The sequence below is a fragment of the Crotalus tigris genome, unplaced genomic scaffold (assembly GCF_016545835.1).
Source record: "Crotalus tigris isolate CLP2741 ecotype Arizona unplaced genomic scaffold, ASM1654583v1 scf7180000019944.6993514239:2294586, whole genome shotgun sequence".
Classification (NCBI taxonomy): domain Eukaryota; kingdom Metazoa; phylum Chordata; class Lepidosauria; order Squamata; family Viperidae; genus Crotalus; species Crotalus tigris.
In genome coordinates, this window is record NW_024097783.1 from 1,991,343 (window position 1) to 2,013,065 (window position 21,723).

At 33.3% G+C, this 21,723-nt stretch overlaps 1 protein-coding gene across 4 annotated transcripts in view; it reads left to right on the forward strand.

Moving 5' to 3' along the window:
• CBLB (Cbl proto-oncogene B) overlaps positions 1-21,723 on the forward strand; it is an 87,691-nt gene that overhangs the window by 49,853 nt on the left and 16,115 nt on the right. For all 4 annotated transcript variants that reach the window (XR_005559353.1, XM_039364987.1, XM_039364988.1 and 1 more), the window contains 9 exons: positions 1,222-1,353; positions 4,599-4,802; positions 8,009-8,194; positions 9,256-9,624; positions 10,519-10,613; positions 14,600-14,737; positions 17,415-17,503; positions 17,593-17,721; positions 19,447-19,590. Coding sequence is in view for 3 of the 4 variants with exons in the window: in XM_039364987.1 (XP_039220921.1) it covers positions 1,222-1,353; positions 4,599-4,802; positions 8,009-8,194; positions 9,256-9,624; positions 10,519-10,613; positions 14,600-14,737; positions 17,415-17,503; positions 17,593-17,721; positions 19,447-19,590 (1,486 nt within the window). In the remaining variant the exon portion in view is untranslated. The remainder of the gene's footprint in view (positions 1-1,221; positions 1,354-4,598; positions 4,803-8,008; positions 8,195-9,255; positions 9,625-10,518; positions 10,614-14,599; positions 14,738-17,414; positions 17,504-17,592; positions 17,722-19,446; positions 19,591-21,723) is intronic.

A 21,723-nucleotide genomic window follows, 5' to 3' on the forward strand; every position in this document is an offset into this window, starting at 1 on the left:
TGTCAAGATACTTCAGATACATTTTAAGTATGTATCACTATAAGCATATTAGTTTAATGAATTTGTTACGCCTTTGGAAAAAATTAACCTAAAAACTAGTTTTCATTTTTAATTTTCAAAAAATTAACCATGACAAAGAGACATGTATATTTTTTATTGTTTTTATTATTTTGTTTAAGTTTTATCCCCTTCTATTTTTTCTATTGCTTATCAATTTTTTTTAAGTATAAGGATTGTTCTATTTAAGTTTTTTACAGTATTTTGGGATTTTTACCCATATTTTGTATTTTTCCCCTAACTTTAAATGTATTTATTTCAACAATGGCTAGGAGACAGCAACAAATCTTCATTTAAAATTCTAAAGTAAAAATTCTAAGAAAATATACTTTAAGCACTTAAAGTTTCGGCTGATGGTCGAGATTTTGTAATTACCACCAATATAATAATTTTACTACCAAAAAAGTTACTTATAAAATAAAACCAAATCCAATAAATATCAGAAAAATATTCCTTTCTAAACGTCTTGATATGTTAGCTTAAAGTTTCGGCTGATGGTCGAGATTTTGTAATTACCACCAATATAATAATTTTACTACCAAAAAAGTTACTTATAAAATAAAACCAAATCCAATAAATATCAGAAAAATATTCCTTTCTAAACGTCTTGATATGTTAGCTTAACATAAACCACAAAACATATTTGGGTTTTCTGAAACCTGAATGAATCTATTAGAACAAATTTTATTGGACTACTGTCCTTTTATTATTAACAGATGCAGTTGATGGTAGGCTTTGGGATGGGATTGGAAAGACAATAGTTGAATTGTTGCTATTTTTTTTCTCTTTGATTCTCTGCTTAAAATTCTGTCCCTATTGGTAATGTTCGAATAAAACCAAATTATACTTTATTTCTCTGATGAAGTAGATTCTCATGAAACAGATTTGAGTCAGAATAACTTATTTTAGTTAAGGTACTACAAGGCTGTGTGGGTGGTTTGTTATGATTATTTATGAGCAATGGAATTTTTGTATAAATAGATTTACATGTTTTTACATGTCTTGTTTGAAAAAGCAATGATACATATATTATATGAATATCTTCAGTAACAATTTGTCTTACTAGTATATGTTATGACGTAAAAGTTATAACCTGAATGGTAAGCCAAGTAGCTCTTATATTATCATTTTCAGAGGCTCTTCATTACAGTCATTCCTTTTCAGGAACAATATGAATTATATTGTGAAATGGGTTCCACATTCCAGCTTTGTAAAATTTGTGCTGAAAATGACAAAGATGTGAAGATTGAACCTTGTGGACATTTGATGTGTACGTCTTGCCTGACTGCCTGGCAGGTAACTGTCTTTCTGTAATCAAATTCCTATATGTTCTTTTTCTACTTCTCACTCTTTTTAACATTAATACATTAACTAATGTTTTAAGGATACCAATTGTAGGAATAAATCTTGAAATGTTAGTTTATTCATATGTAGGGAAGTAGCATAACTTCTTTCAAATACTGTAAGCATAGAACACTTTTATATTCTTTATCAGGAAAATGCAGTGTACCAGTAGATAGTTAGCAAGAAGATTTAAAAAAAAACTGTACAAACAAACCTGGGTATTGAATTTAACATTTCCAAGTTTTATGTAACATAATTCTATTGTCCTTTCTAGTAAATCTGTTTAAAGAATGCTCTGAATTACTTTTTGTTTGTAAGTAGCTCTTAAGGATTTGACACTTACAATAGCAAGGGAACATAACTGACCATGGAAAGAAAAATATTCTCAAATAAATGAGACAAATTTCAACCAAGAGTATAACTCTCCCACCTAAGATGAATATTCAGTTACTAAGAATATTTATCTGCAACATTGACTTGTAACTTCTGAAATCACTTAATAAGAAAAATTAATATAATATTAAGAGCTGCATAAATGATAAGAATCCTCTTTTTTTAAAAAAAATCTCTTCCCATTTATTCATTGATAGGGATGTTCGCTTGGGAGCAGTTGTGAAAACAATACAGAATAAGAAGCACAGTATCATAGAATTTTTCTGGGTCATAGCATCAGTGGGAATGTAGATTTTTAATAAAATAAAAACATTTAATATATGGTTAAGCTATAATTTTAGCAAGTGACATCCAAGTAAATGGAGTACTAGGTTTTCCTTCATTAACAGTCATTTCATTTAAAATAAATTTCACTGCACATTTAACTTCTGTATAATTTACAAGCTGATGAAGGGATTATACTGCAGCAATTCAGTTTCTACTTGCCAATGGTTAGTGTTTAATTGCTGTCATAATGGCTCGTTAAAGATGCCTAAGGAGAGAGATCTGGTGCTTTTTTATCATAATAAAGCATCTGTTTTACTTAATAAAATAAGTTACTCCCAGCTCCTTAGTGAACACAAAATCACATTTGCATAATATTTTATGCGGAAGGTCGATCAGTCCCTGTGCATGTTGGGTATCCTTTATTTTAAAAGCACTAAATAAAAATACAACTAAAATAAGGTATGATGATATGATTTTTTTTCTCTAAACAAGGGTTTCTTATTGAGTTCTATGTATATATTATTATAGCCACATTTTGTTTATTTTTGATATTTATATAATTTTGCATAGATCGATATCTTACCTTAAAGCATAAAGCAGAAGTCTTTGAATAAATTGGCACTTTTTCTATAGCAAACATTTTAAAATCTGACAAGTACCTGCCCAAAGCCCAAACTGAGTTATATAGGTTGGAGCGTGCATGTATTTTTTATTTTGACTTTAGATGATGTCGTAGTTCAGCTTAACAGAACACTTATAAAAGTATATAATTTATATATTTATATAATTGTATGAATGCCTAAGAAGAATTGACAATGGTGTAGTTGCTTCTTCTGATCTGAGATTTTAGAATTTGGCATAAGATTAGTCTTTAGTAATATAAAATGTTATACTTCTAAGCCCTAAACTTTTCACTATATAAGTTGGAACTCCACTGTTCTGAAAATCAAATATGAGTTCAAGGCAGTGGTGGGATTCAGCCAGTTCTTACCACTTCGGCAAAACCGGTAGCTAATTTTTTGTTGCCCAGGCCCAGAATAGATTTCCGGAAGCGACATCCACACAGAGAACCGGTTGTTCACATATTTGAATCCGACCACTGGTTCAGGGGTATATAAGCAATATTAGTTATAAAGCCACTGCAATGTGATGATTGGACTACAGAGATCCATATTTGCATACCCACACAGCCATAAAATTCTGTTGTAATTTTTGATTAGTTGCTACAATCTATTTCACAGGATTGTTGTAAAAATTAAAAGGGAAAATGCCTTTAAACTGCTTAATGAAATATTTTATATAAGTGCATTGAGTATAGATTTCTTAAAAGAATCTTGTATTGAATAAGTTACTGATCCATTATCATATTGCACTACTTTCTCACAATTAAAATGTGAGTCAACACCAACTGATGGTAATGAATTAGTCAATCATATAAAAACCAAACTACATTTAGGCAAGAAAAACCAAATGTACAGGTATAGTATAGGGGGTACCTTGCTCAATAGTAGTAACTGTGAGAGGGATCTCGGAGTCCTAGTAGACAATCACTTAAATATGAGCCAGCAGTGTGCTGCAGCTACCAAAAAAGCTAACACAGTGCTGGGCTGCATTAATAGAGGGATAGAATCAAGATCACATGAAGTATTAATACCACTTTACAATGCCTTGGTAAGGCCACACTTGGAATACTGCATCCAGTTTTGGTCACCATGATGTAAAAAAGATGCTGAGACTCTAGAAAGAGTACAGAGAAGAGCAACAAAGATGATTAGAGGACAGGAGGCTAAAACATATAAGGAATGGTTGCTGGAATTGGGTATGTCTAGTTTAACGAAGAGAAGGACGAGGGGGGGGCATGATAGCAGTGTTCCGATATCTCAGGGGCTGCCACAAAGAAGAGGGAGTCAAGCTATTCTCCAAGGCGCCTGAAGGCAGGACGAGAAGCAATGGATGGAAACTGATCAAGGAGAGAAGCAACTTAGAACTAAGGAGAAACTTCTTGACAGTTAGAACAATTAACCAATGGAACAACCTGCCTCCAGAAGCGGTGAATGTTCCAACACTGGAAGTTTTTAAGAAGAGATTGGACAGCCATTTATCCGAAATGGTATAGGGTTCCTGCCTGAGCAGAGAGTTGGACTCGATGACCTCCAAGGTCCCTTCCAACTTTTTTATTATTATTATTATTATTATTATTATTATTATTATTATTATTACTACTACTACTACTACTACTATTATTATTATTATTGTATTAAGATTGATTTTAAAAAAGCCTGAATGCATCTTATTTATATAAAAACAAAGAATGTGATAATCTGCCAACTGCCATTGATTTTCCCAACATGGTATGTAATCAAAAATTCCTGGTGCTGCTACTCATTTGAAATTTCTCTCCCTCTCTCCTAGTATTTGCAAATACTTGTGTTTTTTAAAATACTATTAATATGCTTTTCATTACCTTAAGATTCTTCTATGTAGTAAAAAATGCTAAATAGTTCTCAGCATTTAAGCATTTTTTTTTTATAATTCAGGAATCTGATGGTCAAGGATGTCCTTTTTGCCGTTGTGAAATCAAAGGAACTGAACCCATAATTGTAGATCCCTTTGATCCCAGAGATGAAAATACAAGATGCTGCAGTATTTTAGATAGCTTTGGTATTCCTATGCTTGATTTAGATGATGATGATGACAGAGAAGAGTCTTTGATGATGAATCGATTAGCTTCTGTGCGAAAGGTATTTCTTTTTTTCCTGAAAGATGCAATGACTTTGTAATTTGCAATTGTAATTTACACATTGATTAAAGAATTTGCAATGGTTACAAGTTTGAAAACTGGTCATAAGTCACTTTTTCAGTGCCATTGTAACTTTGAACACTATTTAAATGAACTGTTGTAAATCGAAGACTACCTGTAAAAATGTTGTTGTTAATTCCGAAGTCGTATCTGACCCATCGCGACCCCATGGACAACGTTCCTCCAGGCCTTCCTGTCCTACCTGTAAAAATATGAACTAAGAAAACAAATTACATCGTTGTATATTCCCTAGTTGTAAACTGATGCATTCTTTCTTTTATTTCTTGGAGAGTATTGGAAAATAAGAATCCTTTTGTATTATTATAAGGAACTATTTAGCTCAGCAGCTTATTTCTAATTGTAACAATCCAAGTGCTTTTATAAGAAAGGTATGGATACATTAGCATTTCCTATGTTTTCTATCTAAAACCAGACGTCAGAGACAGATTCATTCTGATATTCCAATAATTATAATAGCTAACCACAGTTGAAGGTTAACTTCTACAATAGAACAGTGAGTAGTGTTGGTGCAGATGTTGCTGAACTACAGTTGCTAGTATTTATGATATTGTAGTTTGTTGGCATCTACTGAGTCAGGTTCCCTGCCACCCTATTTTATCACCACTTCAGGTATATATGTTATTTATAGCTAAATATATTTTCATAACTGATTATGCATGTACTGGTAATATATTTCATATTTTAATATATTTCAACCCATTTTGAATGTTCTGAGGATTAAACAAAAAATTCTAAGAGATCTCTATAAAGCTTAGATAAAAAGCAGGTATTTCATACTTAGAACAAACTTTTGAATGGGTATATTGAAGCTGTGTTTATGCTTGTAATAATGTTGCCTTAACCTAAATAGGATAATTTAGGGATAGAGTTCTAGTACTTTTCCCACCTAATTTGTAAATGGAATCCAATAAATGAAGGTTAAAAGAAGGAAGCAAATATAAACAAAATTATCAACAACAAACATAATGGTTTGGCTTGAATTTCTTGACTAGATGGCAATCATGCTGGCTGCTGGCTGTTATCCAGCTTGCATAAAGTTGGCCATTGGTATAATTTTATGTCTCTATGTGTGTGTTACATACACATGTGCGGACATACATATAGGCACCAATATATCTTCAGGAAACAAATTAGTAAACTGAGAACAGAGATTGAAATTATGTGTCGATTATATGTTTACATTTACTCATCTAAAGGATTCTTTAGAATTGATCTTACACAGTACAGTTCAATATCAAGGTATCATATTAAAGAATTAAAATGGCATTACTGTTATAAAAATGAAATAACTAGCAATTTAAGATCTGTTTTTTACCTCCTGATTTGGAAAAACATAATAGCAAATACTGTAGAAAGCAAAAACATCTTGTTTCAGAAAATATCCAACTATAAAAATGAATAACACTTAGTTCTGTTAAGGCTTAGTTTTCTATTTTGAAGCACTCAAAAAAAAAAAAAAAACCCTAAAGGTAGAGTACTAAATTACTGACAGAGAGAAATAACTAGCTTTAAATGGTCCAACAAAAGATTGAGGACAGCCTTCCATCATTTGGAGGTTAGTAAAATGAGGACCCAGATTGTTGGGAGCAATATGCTGACTCTGTAAACTGCATAGAGAGGGCTGTAAAGCACTATGAAGCCGTGCATAAGTCTAAGTGCTATTGCTATTAAAGTTAAGCTATTACAATCAATCAAATCTTTATTATGGCCATGGACCAGTATAAATGATATTACAAGATTTCAAAGAGTGAAGTAGTCAAGCAGTATGAAACTTTAAGTTATATAAAGCTAGTTGTCTGACTTAGATAATAGACTGGATTATATTGACTTTTGCTGGATTGCCTCGGTTGAGGGAGCAGGACTTTCACTTGTTTTACAAGTTACAGTCAAATCTTTGGCTTGATGCAAAAAAACGTTTTAGGAGAGATCGTTCATTAGTAAGCAGCACATTAAAAGTACAGAGTAAACATAGAAAAAGAATAAGCAGATTTATCATCTCTTGCTTTGTTATTAAACACGTTCATAAGGATGAAAATGCAAATAGATTATTTATTAAAAGCCAACAAAATAGCAAACATTAACTGGAAAAAGTGGAATAAAAGGCTCTCAAAAGTGGGCAATTTCTCCTCTGTTCTTTTCCATGAAGGAAGTCATTTAGTGAATGAGAATGTGGGTTCTAATCCTAATACCAAATTTATTATTTGTCTATGAAGCTCTCAGCCTAATCTGACAGAACTATAGCTACTCCTCATTTAGCAGCTACCTGTTTAAGCAATTTCATAAATACAGTGGTAATAATAAATTTAAAAACAAAAAATCATTTTTGCATCAATGCACACATTTTCTACCAAATTTTGTTGGCATGACAACAAAAGTTTTCAATGTGAAATTGAATAAGATCTGGCAGCAATGGATGGATCAACTATTTAAGGTCACAGAGATGAGCTTGTTAACTTGCCATTAGCACTTTTTAGGGAAGGGCTGCACTGTGGAAAAAAGCACAGGTCAGGAATAAATAGCTTTTTTATGCAAAACAGGTCTGGCATAGGATACTGTATGAGAGAACTTATCTGAATGAGAGAGCAGCAACCAGTGATTTTTGTGACGTGTATCTCTTTCGGTCAGCTGTTTATTTAATGACCATTTCTGTTCTGATTTAAAGAACAGATTATGGTTGCTAAATGAGCAGAGGGGGTGATTTATGAATAAAATTGTGAGGCTAAAGAAGAGCTGAGTTTTGCTAATGCTCCTTGAAAAAGTGGGATATAATATTAATAATATAAATAATAAAATACAAAGACCTGCAAATAGAAATATAACTACTATAGCAAAACAAAGCAAATGTAGTACCAATAGTTATAGGTTCCTTGGGTGCAGTCCCAAAACAACTAGAGCACCACTTGAACACTATTGGCATTGACAAATTCACCACCAGTCAATTGAAAAAGCAGCTTTACTCAAAACAATTTGCATCCTGTGATGATACCTTTAACTCCACATCTGTCTGTCCTAGGTCCTTGGGAAAAACTTGATTGTTATAGTTGATAGGTGCTTAGTAAGAACTTGCTAATTGGTGCTTTCCCTGAATGATGAATATTACATACTTCATAACACCTTGTGTTGCAGTGTAATGAAAGACAGAATTCCCCAGTGACATCTCCAGGATCATCTCCTCTTGCTCAAAGAAGGAAACCATTTCCTGATCCCGTACAAGGATCCCATCTTACCCTTCCACCAGTCCCTCCTCGATTGGACCTAATACAGAAAGGAGTTTCCCGATCCCCTTGTGCCAGCCCGACAAACTCACCAAAGGTAAAAATACAATTTAGTGATAGAACTTAGGAGTTTAACATTATTTTTCTTAGAAGCATAGTGAAGACCTCTTCAATTGCTGTCCTCAGGGTTTTTCTGCTTTTATTCAAATCTACCGAACTCAATTAACTTGTGATCATTTCAGCACCTAACCTTTTGCTTCTCTTTTCACTAAGTCAATATTTTGTGTATTTGGAAAACCAAACAATAATTATAACAAGTAAAACATATAAACTGGTGTGTGTGTGTGTATGTGTTTGTGTGTGTGTGTGTGTGTTCACTGTTGAATTCTGAGTTCTCCTTCCTATGTTAATACTTTGATACTTTCTGTGCTATTTTATGATTGTTACATATCACACCATCCTGTGTTCTTTTCAAAAGTTACCTTGTAAAGTTAATTATTTTACATATATATATTACACACTTATTTTCACAGATACTAGAACAAATAAAATTATGTGGGAGACTGAGCCTATTATCTACAATTAGTTGAAAGAAAATTCTGTAGACTACTTCTGATTATAGTAAAGATAGTATTTTATAAGAAGGGAAAAAATTATTTCATAAATATACTAAAGAATATCCAACTTTGGATTATAGGTGGAACACTAAACAGAGTTTTAACCAAATGTTGGATGAATAGTAAAAGAAAAATACGTTATTGAGAGTATGTGCTTCCCATATGTATGTAAACATCTTAGCTGTGTATTGTATTAGTATTTTATTTTTCTGATTTGATGATTTTTTAACTTGTCAGCTATGGTTCAATATTGATTTATTGAAGTTTGCATATAGTTCATTGATATCATTTTAATTAATTTTATTATTTTAACTGACACTGAAGGATTAGGTTTCTGGTCTTTATTTATAACATGGGTTTGCTTTTATATTTGGCTGTGTTTGTATTGATTCATTCAGGTAATTTACAATATTTATTTTTAATTTCACACTGATCATTTTAGCCAGTGATGTATGAATTAAGATGACTATACAAAATATTGTATTTGTAACTAAGTATAGATTATATTTGTAATGAAGCATTTTATTTTGTTATGTCTCAGTCTTCTCCAGGCATGATGAGGAAACAAGACAAGCCTCTTCCAGCACCACCACCACCAATACGAGATCCACCTCCACCTCCACCAGAAAGGCCTCCACCCATTCCTCCAGAAAATAGGTTAAGTAGACATTTGCAGCATCCTGAAAGTGTATCTGCCAGAGAACAACCAATGCCACTTGAAGCCTGGTGCCCCAGAGAAGTGTGTGGGAATAATCAAATTGTGGGATGTCGTATAGTAGGAAATGATAATTGTCCCAAACCTGGACTTACTGCAAGCTCAAATATGAATGGAAGACATTGTCGCATGGGTTCTGATCCATTATTTCTGCGAAAGCACAGATTCTCTGAATTACCTTTAGAAAATACCAAGGTAAGAGCCAGATTGTACGATGCATGAACTTTAGTTTTAGTTAGGAGTATTGAACTTGAAGTCTGATACTGTTGAGAAGTGTGTGGGAATAATCAGATAATAGGAAGCCATTTTATAGGAAATGATAATTGGACTTACTGCAAATTTATATATCAATAGAAAATATTATTGCATGTATTATGATCGAAAATTTCTGCAAATTTATGTCATGAATTACCATAAGGTACATGATACAATATATGAAGTTTAATGAACATGAATGCTGTAAATAATAGTACAGTATAAGGGTAATTGTATTATATCATTTAGTGGCCTATTTTATTATAATTTATTTGAAAATTATATAGTAAAATAACTAAAAACAAATATCAGATGTTTTTAAGGAATATATTATTAAAGTGTGTGAGGGAACCTTAGCTGAATTATTTAGGTAACAAAATACAAAACGGAATAACAGTTGGAAGGGACCTTGGAAGTTTTTTAGTCCAACCTCCTGCACAAGCAGGAGACACTATACCATTCTGGACAAATGACTGTCCAGTCTCTTCTTAAAAACCTCCAGTGATGGAGCACTCACAGCTTCTAAAGGCAAGCTGTTCCACTGGTTAATTGTTCTCACTTTCAGGAAATTTCTCCTTAGTTCTAGGCTGGTGGTCTCCTTGATATCCATTATATCTGTTACATATTCTGTTCTATTACAAAGTGTGTGAGGAAACCTTAGCTGAATTATTTATAGTGCTGAACACATGACATTTATATTGATGACAAGCAATTCATAGACCTACAGAATGAAACGTGAAATTAAAGATGAGAATGGGTTCAAAATCTTGTAAATGAACATTTTACTTGTATATAGTTTGCAAATAACCATTCTAAAAAATCTGTCTCTTGCAGATATTTTCAAATGGACATTTAGGTAATGAAGAATATGATATTCCACCTCGCATTTCACCTCCCCCACCCTTTGTTTCAGCCATGGCAAATATGAAGTAAGTTCAATTTTAACAACATTGATTATATCATTATGAGGAAAATGCATTTTTTTTATATTTTTATGAATTAGAATTATGTACTGAGTAGAAAATGTTCACGAATTTGGGAGTTTTCAGATCTTCATTTATCTGGAAGCCATCAGTGTGGTGTACAGGTGAATTAAAAATATACTTAAAAGTATTTTAGAAGAGCATTAAAAGAAGGCTGTAAATAAATATTCAAAGTTACCATATCATAGTTCCTTCAGATTCTGTTAATAAGCATCTCATAATTATAATCACAAGAATATTGATCTTTACTGAAGTCTTTAAAAAACACAGAATTTGGGATACATTCAAAACTCTGAAAAATGAGACTTAATAAGGCAATAATATTTTTGTGTCAAATAGGGATTCAGAAACTTCAGAAGAATTTTCTAAAATTAATCAGTCATCTTTTTGTTCATCTCTGTTTATTGAAACGATAGGCTCTTTGCCAAGAGAAATAAAGTTCTGTTTTAGCTATCATTAGGTTGATCTATAGTTTAATTTTTAAACAATGATAAAATGGGAAATATTAGATTTAGTGAAAGACTCTCTCTGGAACTTTTCCTAAATCCTGGCAAATGCTAGAATGATCATGCTAGGAGACTATAAGTTCTGTTTCTGCTTTGTCATGAAGCCTCCTGGGTGACCTTGAGCCACGCCCCCTCTCCCAGCCATAAGGAGGAGACAGTGGCAAAACAGTTCCAAAATCTTGTCAAGGGAGCTGTAAAGAGTTTTCCAGGCACTCAGCAGGCATTAAAACTGACTTGAAAGCACATATTCACACGAATAATGCTTCATTAATTATAGAAGTCATTGATACTGCATGAAAGAATTTTGTTGGAAGTGGTTCAAAAGCAGTTTTTAAAAAAGATTTAGCAGTTGCAGTGGCCAGGTTTGAGGAAAAGGGGTTAGGATGGACCCCAACCTACCATCATAAAAATGAAAAAGACAGTAAAAAAGTTAGTTTTCCTAAAAATTCAAACTAATAATTCAGAATTTGAAATTAGCCTCTCTAAGGAAGATAGTTCAGTCACCATCATTCCTTCCTTCTAGTCCCCCACACGTTAGACAAATATCTGGGAGAATAAATATAGAATTATGTATAGTGCTGATAAAAGGACATAATAAGATATTTTCTTTTGTCTTTTTTTCCTTTATGAGACTCTGTTTCATAAATGCTCTTTTTTACCTCTAGATGTATTCCCCTCCCCCACATCTTTCAATTCTTATGAATCTGGTGATATGTATCTCTCATACCACCTTTTTAACAGATTGCCATCAACTCTGTTTATTCTAGGCTGAAAGTATAAAGGCAAAATTGTTCTTTCTAGTAAAAAAAACAGTAAATATTAAATGGCAGACGCAAGACCGTCTTAGTGGATCTTGAGGAAATTGTTTATTTTTATTAAAGCTGGTATTTTACAGAAATCTCATGATATGCACAGCAGTTTATAAAACATGAAACCATTAAGTCTTTTGTTAAAAAAACCCTATGTGGCAAAACATCAGACCTGTGTTTGATTTATTTATTTATGAAAAATTGTATACCTGCCCAACTCACTGTCAGTAACTCTGTGTAGTTTAAAAACCCAATGTAAAAATAACGAGCAGTAACCCCCCACCATGACAACTAATAATCAGTCAAAAGCCACTTTAGGCTCTATCCCAATCTGGAGTCCCCAGCCCCATTGCCAAAGCATGTCTTCAGGGCCTTTTGAAAGTTGTAGTGGGGCCCAGTCTTATCTCCACAGGATGATACTCCACTGGAGGAAACTCCTGTTGAGAACTCCTGTCTTTTTGATCCTGCTAGATGAACCTCCTTAGGAGAAGGGGCCCGTAGCATTCCCTACCCCCTCTACTCAGTGGGTCAGGTAAATGTAACTGGGAAAAGACGTTCCTTTAAATGACCTGGCCCCAGGCCATGTAGGGTTTTAAAGGTGATAACCAGCACCTTCAATTGGACCTGGAAGCTAATCAGTAGTCAATGCAGTTGCCACAGGAGAGATGACGTGTAATATCTAGGCCTGCACAAAGCCATGCAGACTGCCATATTTTGAACCAATTGAAACTTCTGGATACATTTCAAGAGCAGTCCCATATCATTATTTATTTATAAATAATAAATTATTGTTTATAAATTAATCTATAAATAATATGAAATTATTTATTTGTTCCTTCAGTCAGCATTTATTCATTCATTATATACTGCACATCTCATACAATTCCAAGTGATTTAGAATAACAAGTTTTAAAATATAGAAATGAATAAAGCCAAACTAAAATTACAAAACAAAAAAAATAACTAATAACATTTATTGTAAATTAAGAACATATACTGTATATACTATTAAAAACATATTGTTAAAAAAGGTCAGTAGACATTCATCTCAAGGTCAATTAAGTTATATAATCAAAAATAGTATCTCATATGTTTATAGTATCTTTTGCTCACAAAGTTATGCTGAAGCAGGCACTCCAACATCAGTTTTGATTCTGCCAATATACAAGCTTATAATAGTAACTGTAACTTGCCAGGGCTTATCATTATTCATCAGATGGATCATAAGATGATATGTCAGGTGCTCACAATAAAGTATGTCATAGAAGCGCTATACTTGACAACTGAATTCGAGATCAATGGTGTCATTTGGTATGGTTCTTATAATTGAAAAGGACCCTATAAATGTTGTTTCTGAAATGGTCAATACTAGATGTCAAATTAATAGTTTCAGTTCAAGTATAATCTTGAATCACATATATCTTCATTAACAGAATCGAATTCAGTTTCTGTAGTTTTATATAGGATTCCTGCTGGCAAATGAAACATTCATTTGGGATACTGATTAAAAAAACACACACGTCTGTTTTGTCTTGTTTCAGAGACTACAGAAAGTAGTAAATCCTTGCATTTCATCTTTATAAGCCTTGTATTTCACTGAATGTTACATGCTTTTTATTAAAGGTATTAATTTAAAAAGCCACCATCCTTTTGGTTGTATTTTGTATAGCTTGAACTGCTTTAAAACACTTAGTTTCTGTAGTACAAAATGCATAATAGTGAACATGGTCATTTCAAACGCTGTTTTGGAAGGGAAAATGTTCCCTTTCTCATGATTCTCCCTCTAAACTAGAGCTTCAGACCAGTTATCTCTTTTACTTCCTCACATCACATTGGGTCTTTTTTCCCCATTGTTTCGATTTTTAATTGTCCTAAGGCTAACCAAAATGGACATTAACAAGCCATAACTTTGTCCTTAACACTTGAGGTATAGTATAATGAGAATCTTTTGAAGATTATAATACTAGCCAAATGTCTTAAATGCCTGCTTTTAAAACATCCGTACATAATTAATGACAGTGTCTAAAATTATCTTTAGAGATTGAGCTCTTAGAGTTGGGAAACACTATTGTCTTTGGAGCTTATGGAAATAGATTCATAGTATCTTATATTTTGATATATATTTTAGTGATAATTTGCATTATAAATTATCATTATATTATTTCAATGTAACAATTTTTTTCTGACATTCAGTACAGTGTTTCAAATTTTATTCAAAGAAAATACAACTATGATTCCTTAATTTTATATTCAGTTCTTCAAGTTTTTTTTTAAATAACATAGTCTGGCTTAAACTTCTTAAGTTTTGCTTTGTGTCTCTCTCTGTTGAGACATCTGAGTTTGTTTTGCAAAGAAAGCTGCAGTTAATCAAAGCTGAAAATTTTTAAGTGTCTCTTGGCTTGTGGAAAAAGAGAGAAAAGAGCAAAGTGCACAACCTCCATAAGGAAATGGAATACATTTGTATCTTATTAAATGCACATACCTATTCTATTTTTGGCTTTGTTGTGGCAATAAAATAGAAAAATATAATTAAATCCATTTGTAAATGCAGTGATTGATACATTTATTTTCTGTACCAACAAAAACTCATCTGGGTCTGGTGTACTTTTCTCTTGAGGTCTTCTGTTGCTGTTATAAATTCCTTTTCTGAAAAATCAAGAGAACATGTAGAAGATGAGTACAAGATTCCGTCATCCCATCCTGTTTCTTTGCCTTCACAATCACTTCATTGTCATAATATGAAGTCTCATACTCGGTAAGATGATTTGAAGATGATGGTAGAGAAACATTTGACGTGACATTTAATTTAGTTTTATATTTGATTGATGTTAACCATAATGTTACTTTTAAGATTACGTCTTTACACAGAATTTAAAATATTTTGGTATCAAGTTTCAGCACCTCTCTGTTAAATTTCTAGGCATTATTCTTACGGTTTTTTTTTTTTTCCATACAAAGAATAGACTTCTTGCTGATATACTTCCTCAGAATAGAATTCCTGATTTCACAGCTTTTAATACCTATGCTTAAATATCTTAATAGAATATCACCTTTTTAAAATATACACATGCATGCACACAAAAAATAAACACATGATTGGGTCTGGGCAATAATTAATAACTTCTTGAGGGTGGAGGTGATTCTGTCAGCTCTTAAGGAGGCATTAGTGCACTCTGTCCTGAAGGAGTCATCTGATGACCGAAGCAGTCTGGCTTTTTTCCAGTCTCCAATCTTCCTTTTTTACGAAAGCTTGTAAAGAAGGTGGTTGTGTGGCAGCCGCAGAGAACCCTGGATGAAGCAGATTATCTGGACCCTTTTCAATCAGAGTTCAGACTGAGTACAAGACTGAGACAGCATTGACTGTGCTCTTAGATGACCTCTGGCAGGAATGAGATGGGAATAGTGCGACCATCCTCATTCTTCTTGACCTCTTAGTGGCCTTTGATACCATTGATCATGGTTCTTTCTGGACCACCTTTGGGAATTGGGGGTGAGCAGCATTGTGTTGCTCTGATTCTCTTTTTTTTTCCAGGGTCCATTCTAGTTTGTGTTCATGGAGATAGAGTTCCAAGCCAAGGCCCCTAATGTCATGGTTCTGACAGACAGAGACGAATAAAGCAGAACTCGAGGCTTGCAAATTCCTCAAAGAACTTGTTTATTAGTTACAAAATATCAGCACGGTCAAAAGTGAAACCAAATCTGGATACACAAGCAACAATTCCCCAATACAAAATTAAATGTCCCACTCACAAAAGCTATGTAAGCAATTACGTTCTCCAATATGATTATTTGGTGGGCTTTTTATGAAACGCCCAGTCTTTATCCTCGGGAGCAGCTGATGACCTTGGTTCCCACAGGACAAAAGATTATTTTGACTAGCGAAGCACCTGGGCAACCCCCCTCCCTCCGTTCAGTGTGGCAACCTAGAATGAGAAGGAAAAATGGCTGTAGCCATGCTCATTTGTAGAGTTGACACCTACTTTGTGAGGTACCCCAGGACTCAGTTCTCTCTCCAGTCCTATTTAACATCCACATGAGGCCACTGGGTGAGGTGACCCAACAGTCTGGGGTATGGTATCATCAATATGCTGATGGTACTTAGCTTTGTATCTCCATGATGCCGTGGATCTCCTATGTCAGTGCCTGGAAGCTACAAGAGTTTGGATGGGATGCATTGGTTTTCAACTCAACCTAAACAAAACAGAGTGTCTTTCGATATTTGGGACTTGTGGTGATGAGGTTTTGCCACCACTAGTTCTGGATACTGCCCTAAATGGACCGGTTCACAATCAGGGGGGGACCTCTTGGAGTCAGTGTTCCTGCTGGAAGATCAAGTGGCAGTGGTGGCTAGAAGGGCCTTTGCACACCTTAGCATAGTATGCCAGTTTATTGATTTATAGATTAAATTTTTTATGCTGTACATCTCCCCTATAAGGTGACTGGTTGTATCTATTTCTGGATAGGGAGGCTTTGCTGACAGTCACTCATGCCTTTTGATCTCTTTTTTGAGCTACTGTAACACTTTCTACATGGGACTGCCCTTAAAAAGCACTCAGAAGCTTCAACTGTTGCAGAATGTAGCTATACGCATAGTAAAACATGTCAGGTATTTGATACATGTAACACCACTGCTTTGCGAGTTACTAGTATTCCAATGTGGTTTTGGGTGCAGTTCAAGGAGCTGGTTATTGCTTGAAAAGCCTTTTATCATTTGCAATCAGGTTACTAAGGGATGGTCTTCTCCCAGTTTTTTCTACTTGTCCAGTTTTGTCAGGTGGATTGGGCTTGCTACAGATCCCATCAACCAAGGAGTGTTGGCTGGTGGAAATCAGGAAATAAACCCTTCTCTGCTGTAGTTCCTGCCCTTTAGAATATCTCCCGTCAGATATGAGGATGATCCTGACCCTGTTGCCCTTTTGCAAGGCCATGAAGACTTGGTTTTGTGCCCAGGCCTGGGCTTTCAGTGTGTTAAGGGCCCTGTTTCCAGGCTGTATTAATATACATTTTACCTGATCCCATATATTTTGTACTGTTTTAATTGTTTTCAGAGTCACTTGTTGAGATGGGTGATTATAGAAATTAAATACATTCCCCCCCCCTCTCTCTCTCTCAGAATTCATGTATGTATTTTGCTTTATAGAAATATGAAACAAATTATAATTCTCACTTATTTCATCAAACTTTATTTGGTTTGAGTTCTGATCTGCTTTATTGGATTCATGTGCACTTGGTGCTAGAAAATGATGTTGTCTTTTATTAAAATTAAGATATGTGATAGTCATTAAAAATGGGGGCAGAGGGAAAGAGTTAATGTTATCTGAAGTTAAATTTTCTTATTCTAGTTTAAATGTCCTCATTTTGCATTTTATTTTTGCATCTAATTCCATGTAACTTCTATGTGATTAAAACTCCAGGTTTTATTTTGCTTTCAGTGTATTTGAGAATGGTCAGTGCTCTGGAATAAGTAATGAAATGCAAAATACTTCATCTGAGATGAAAAAATTGAAACAACCTGATATAGGTATGAGTAGTGCATGTTTAGAGGGGAAAAATTAACATGCTGTTTTTGAAAGTTTAAAAATTAAGGTATCTTAAATGTTTGGTATTTAGGAGAAGCCTTTGAGTCTACTATCCCAATACCTTTGCCACCTGTGCGACCTTCATTGAGGGAAAATTTGAAACATGCATCTCAACTCAATAGAACGTCCTCTGATTATGACTTGCTTGTGCATCCTCCAGGTTATTCTCTTTTTCTTTTTCTTTCCAATTCAGCAAGCTCCTTACAATAAATCTTTCAAAGAAAGCTATACGTAGACTAAATCTAAGATCCTATACCAAGTATTGACTAAATGAAGCCTCATTGATTTTTATGAGTGTACATATAGTCCTCAACTTACAATAGTTCATTTAGTGACCGTTCAAAGTTACAATGGCACTGAAAAAGTGACTGATGACCAGTTTTCACACTTATGATCGTAGTAGCATTCCCATGGTCATGTTATCAAAATTAAGATACTTGGCAATTCACTCATATTTATGATGGTTGTAGTGTCCCAGTATCACGTGATTCCCCTTTTGACCTTCTGACAAGCAAAGTCAATGGGGAAGCCAGATTCACTTAACAACAGTTTGACTAATTCAACAACTAAAGTGATTCACTTAACAACTGTGGCAAGAAAGATCATAAAATGGGACAAACTTAACAAGTGTTTCACTTAGTAACAGAAAGTTTGGGCTCAATTGTGTCATAATGCAAGGACTACTTGTATTCTGCAGTCAGTTCAAAATAATACATTTTTCTACAAATAATATATTTGATGCATTAATATTTAGTAATATTAGATTAAGATTTGTCCAGTTTTATGTATTTGTCTTCCACACATAAATTTAGCTAGATGTGGACATTTTATTCAAAATCAAAATTAATTCCATCTCAAATGATCATAACTATTACAGCATAATTTATAATGCTATAGAAAAATACTGTGTTCAGTTTTAATTTATATTCCTAAGTTGGGAGAGGGGAACATTTAACTGTTCCAGAAAAACTAGATTAACAGTTTCATAAGACATGTTTTCTCAAATTACCTGAATTTGACCAGCTGTTATTCGTCAAGCAGGTCACAAATTCTTTTTAATTTTAGTGTTTTCATTTTGGAGAAAAAGACTAGAGTATTATGTAATATGTTTCAGTGATTTATTTGTAGCAACCTAAAACGGGTGAGCAACTTCTCTAGCAGAAACTTTATTTTTAGTTTGTGAAATGGCTTCAAAGACCTGTACTAATGTTGGAATGTCACCAGAATGTAGGCTATATCTTGGGTCAGTTATAGAAGCTTTATAACCCTGACTCAAGGAAAAGCTTTATAGCTTTATAACCCTGACTCAAGGAAAACAAGCATTAATATAGTATTGACTGAAGATCCCCACGGTGATGTATTGATTGATTTGGACCAAGGAAATGAAGAAATATGGCTCTCTATTAGCAGAAATGTTGAGTCTGGACAGAAATTCAAAGGGCCCACTTATCATAGAAGTTACATTTTATAAGGAAAATTCTGAGCTAAAAGTATTTGAAAATTCCCCCTCCCTCCCCTCTTTATTCTGACTTTTTAGCTAAAGATATTTTACTTCTACAGTATTAATCAGAATAGCCTTGGAGTTTAACTGAAGATTGATTCAATAGAAATTTGTTGCCTCCAAATTCATTTATCTACTAACCAAGTCTAGACTGGAATCCTGAAGTGTTGATCTCAAATATCTGAACTGAGGTAGCATTGATTATCTTTCTTCCAAAAAATATTTTTGTGGTAACCCATGTAACAACTACAGCTTATAATCAAAATTCCAGACTCAATTGTAATACTAAGTCAAGACTGACCTGCATTAAAGTCACTTTATTGCTAGATAAACTTTTGGAAAATTATCTGATAAGGGGTTTATATAATTTCTCTGTCAATACAGGTGAAAATTTGTCTGACAATCCACCACCTTCCCTTCCTCCACCTCCACCACCTCCTGCACGCCATAGCTTCATTGAGCAAACAAGACCACTTGTTGCAGGAAATAGACCCCTGTCTGGACATGAACTATACCACCCATCCACCGGTAAGAGATGGTGATGGTGATAGTTATTTTATTTTACTGTAGAGATTTAATTATAAAAAATGTTCTCAATTATTTAACTACTTGTCAGCATAGATCTAACCTTGCATTTGGAGCTTTATACTATAAAATTGAAGTTATGAAGTTATGTAGAAAAATAAGCAAGTTAATTTCCTATATTTCCAAAATATATACTATTAATGGTATAGTGATCTGCAAATTAAGTAGTAGTTTTTTGTTTGGAGTTTTGACATCTGGGAAAAAATGGCAGATTAAAGACAACTCTGCAAAAATCAGAGCTGACATTCACAGAGGAATGAAGAGCTGGTCAGACAAGGAGAAGAATTGAGATCATCCACAAGTGCTCCAAACAGCTGCTCCTTGTGAGGAGACCACAAGACAACTGTCTCCAGTGGGTTTAGCAGTCTGGAAGATGTGGGAATAGCCATCTTCCTCAAACTGTGGTTGGCGCCTTTGAAAGGATGCTAAGTTTACATACGTTCTTTTCTAATCACATTCAGAAATTGCTTGTTAACTACTTTACAGCTATTAGGAACTTTTAGATCTGGAGGATTTATAGTATCAGGTGAGTTTCCTTCAATTCTTAGCAAAGGAAATTTTAAATAAAAGTCTAAGGACTTTTTAAAAATATGGGGAATAAACAACAAAAAGGTGATAAAATTTGATTTTAAGAAAGCTACAAATGGACCAAGGCCTCAGATAAATTTTAAATAATATTTTAGAATTAATTATAAGATATCCTTCTTGTGGGAAAATGTTTTTATTTTGAATTCTTTTAAAAAAACATTGTAAAGTATGATTTAAAAATTGGATACTAGAGGGAACCCAAAATATAATTAAATTAGAACAATACTCAAATTCAACTTAAAATTACAGAATGAAGCATATTTTTTTAGTATTGGGCATATTGAAGGAAATTTTTAAACAATGAACTCAGATATTAATTTTAATAGTATTTGCTTCTATTGATGAACTATGTTTAAAAGATTGAACCAGGAGCTAGTTTTACCTGATAGGATTGAGACTGATTTGAACATTCTGATTCAACAGACTAAAAGAATAGCATGGAAAAAAATGTTACAGTGGATATACTGTACAAAAGAATCCGGCTGATCGTTTAATTAATTGAAAGGGATATACAAATAAAAAAGCAACAGAGTGATCTGAATAATTTTCTTATATTGGATTTACAAAAGAAGCTTGTTATATTTTTGAAGAATTCTTTTGAGAAAGGACAAAGAAAAAAAAATAAATAAATTCTGTGACATATTTGTTGGGTCTAAAATCAAGATTCTTAAAAGAAAAAGGAAGAAATATAAAATTGACTTCTTTGGTCAAGGTTAAAATAGAACTGTTGTTACCTCTGGCAACCCTCAGTAGACTGTTGCTGACATTAGGACTGAAATAACTAGGCTTTATGGATTTGTCCAGTCATCCTGATTCTACCCCAAAGTAAGGGATTACAGGGTCATAAAAAGGGAGGCGGTTTTTTATAAGAGAAGAGATCATTTATTTTAAGAGGAGATCTTAATTACTAAATTGTTTATACTTGTGATAAAGGAGAAATCACTTCTTTGTTTCTTTCCTTTTTCCTTATTGTATTATTTTTTATTTCTCTTTCTTTTTTATTTGTTCATATTTCTTCCTTTTCTGCAACTTTTGTTTTCTCTTGTTATTTTTAGTTTGTGTTTTTACTGCTATAATTGTAAACTTTACTGAAATTAGTATAAAAATTAATTAGAATATAGTTTTTGTTTATTGAATAGCCTAGCATGAACATTTTTATATTGAAGTCAGAAAAAAAGAATGAGAAATATTTAAATATTTAAAATATCCAATATTTAATATGTTGGATAGTTACAGCTGAATCTTGTGCCAGAATGTTTTATTCAGGGTTATGAAACATTCCTTTAATGGAGTATGTAAACTTATTTCTAAATCAGGCTTTAATTGTATGGCGAAATACTGAGATAACATTTGGAGACAACCACTACTCGTTGATTTTCATAATGTGGGCGAATTGTTTATTTGATTTGAAGGAATTTTAATTTAGCAAAAGCAGCATCAAGAACAGATTAGAAAAAAGTGCCTTTATAAAAAATAGTTATCTTTATA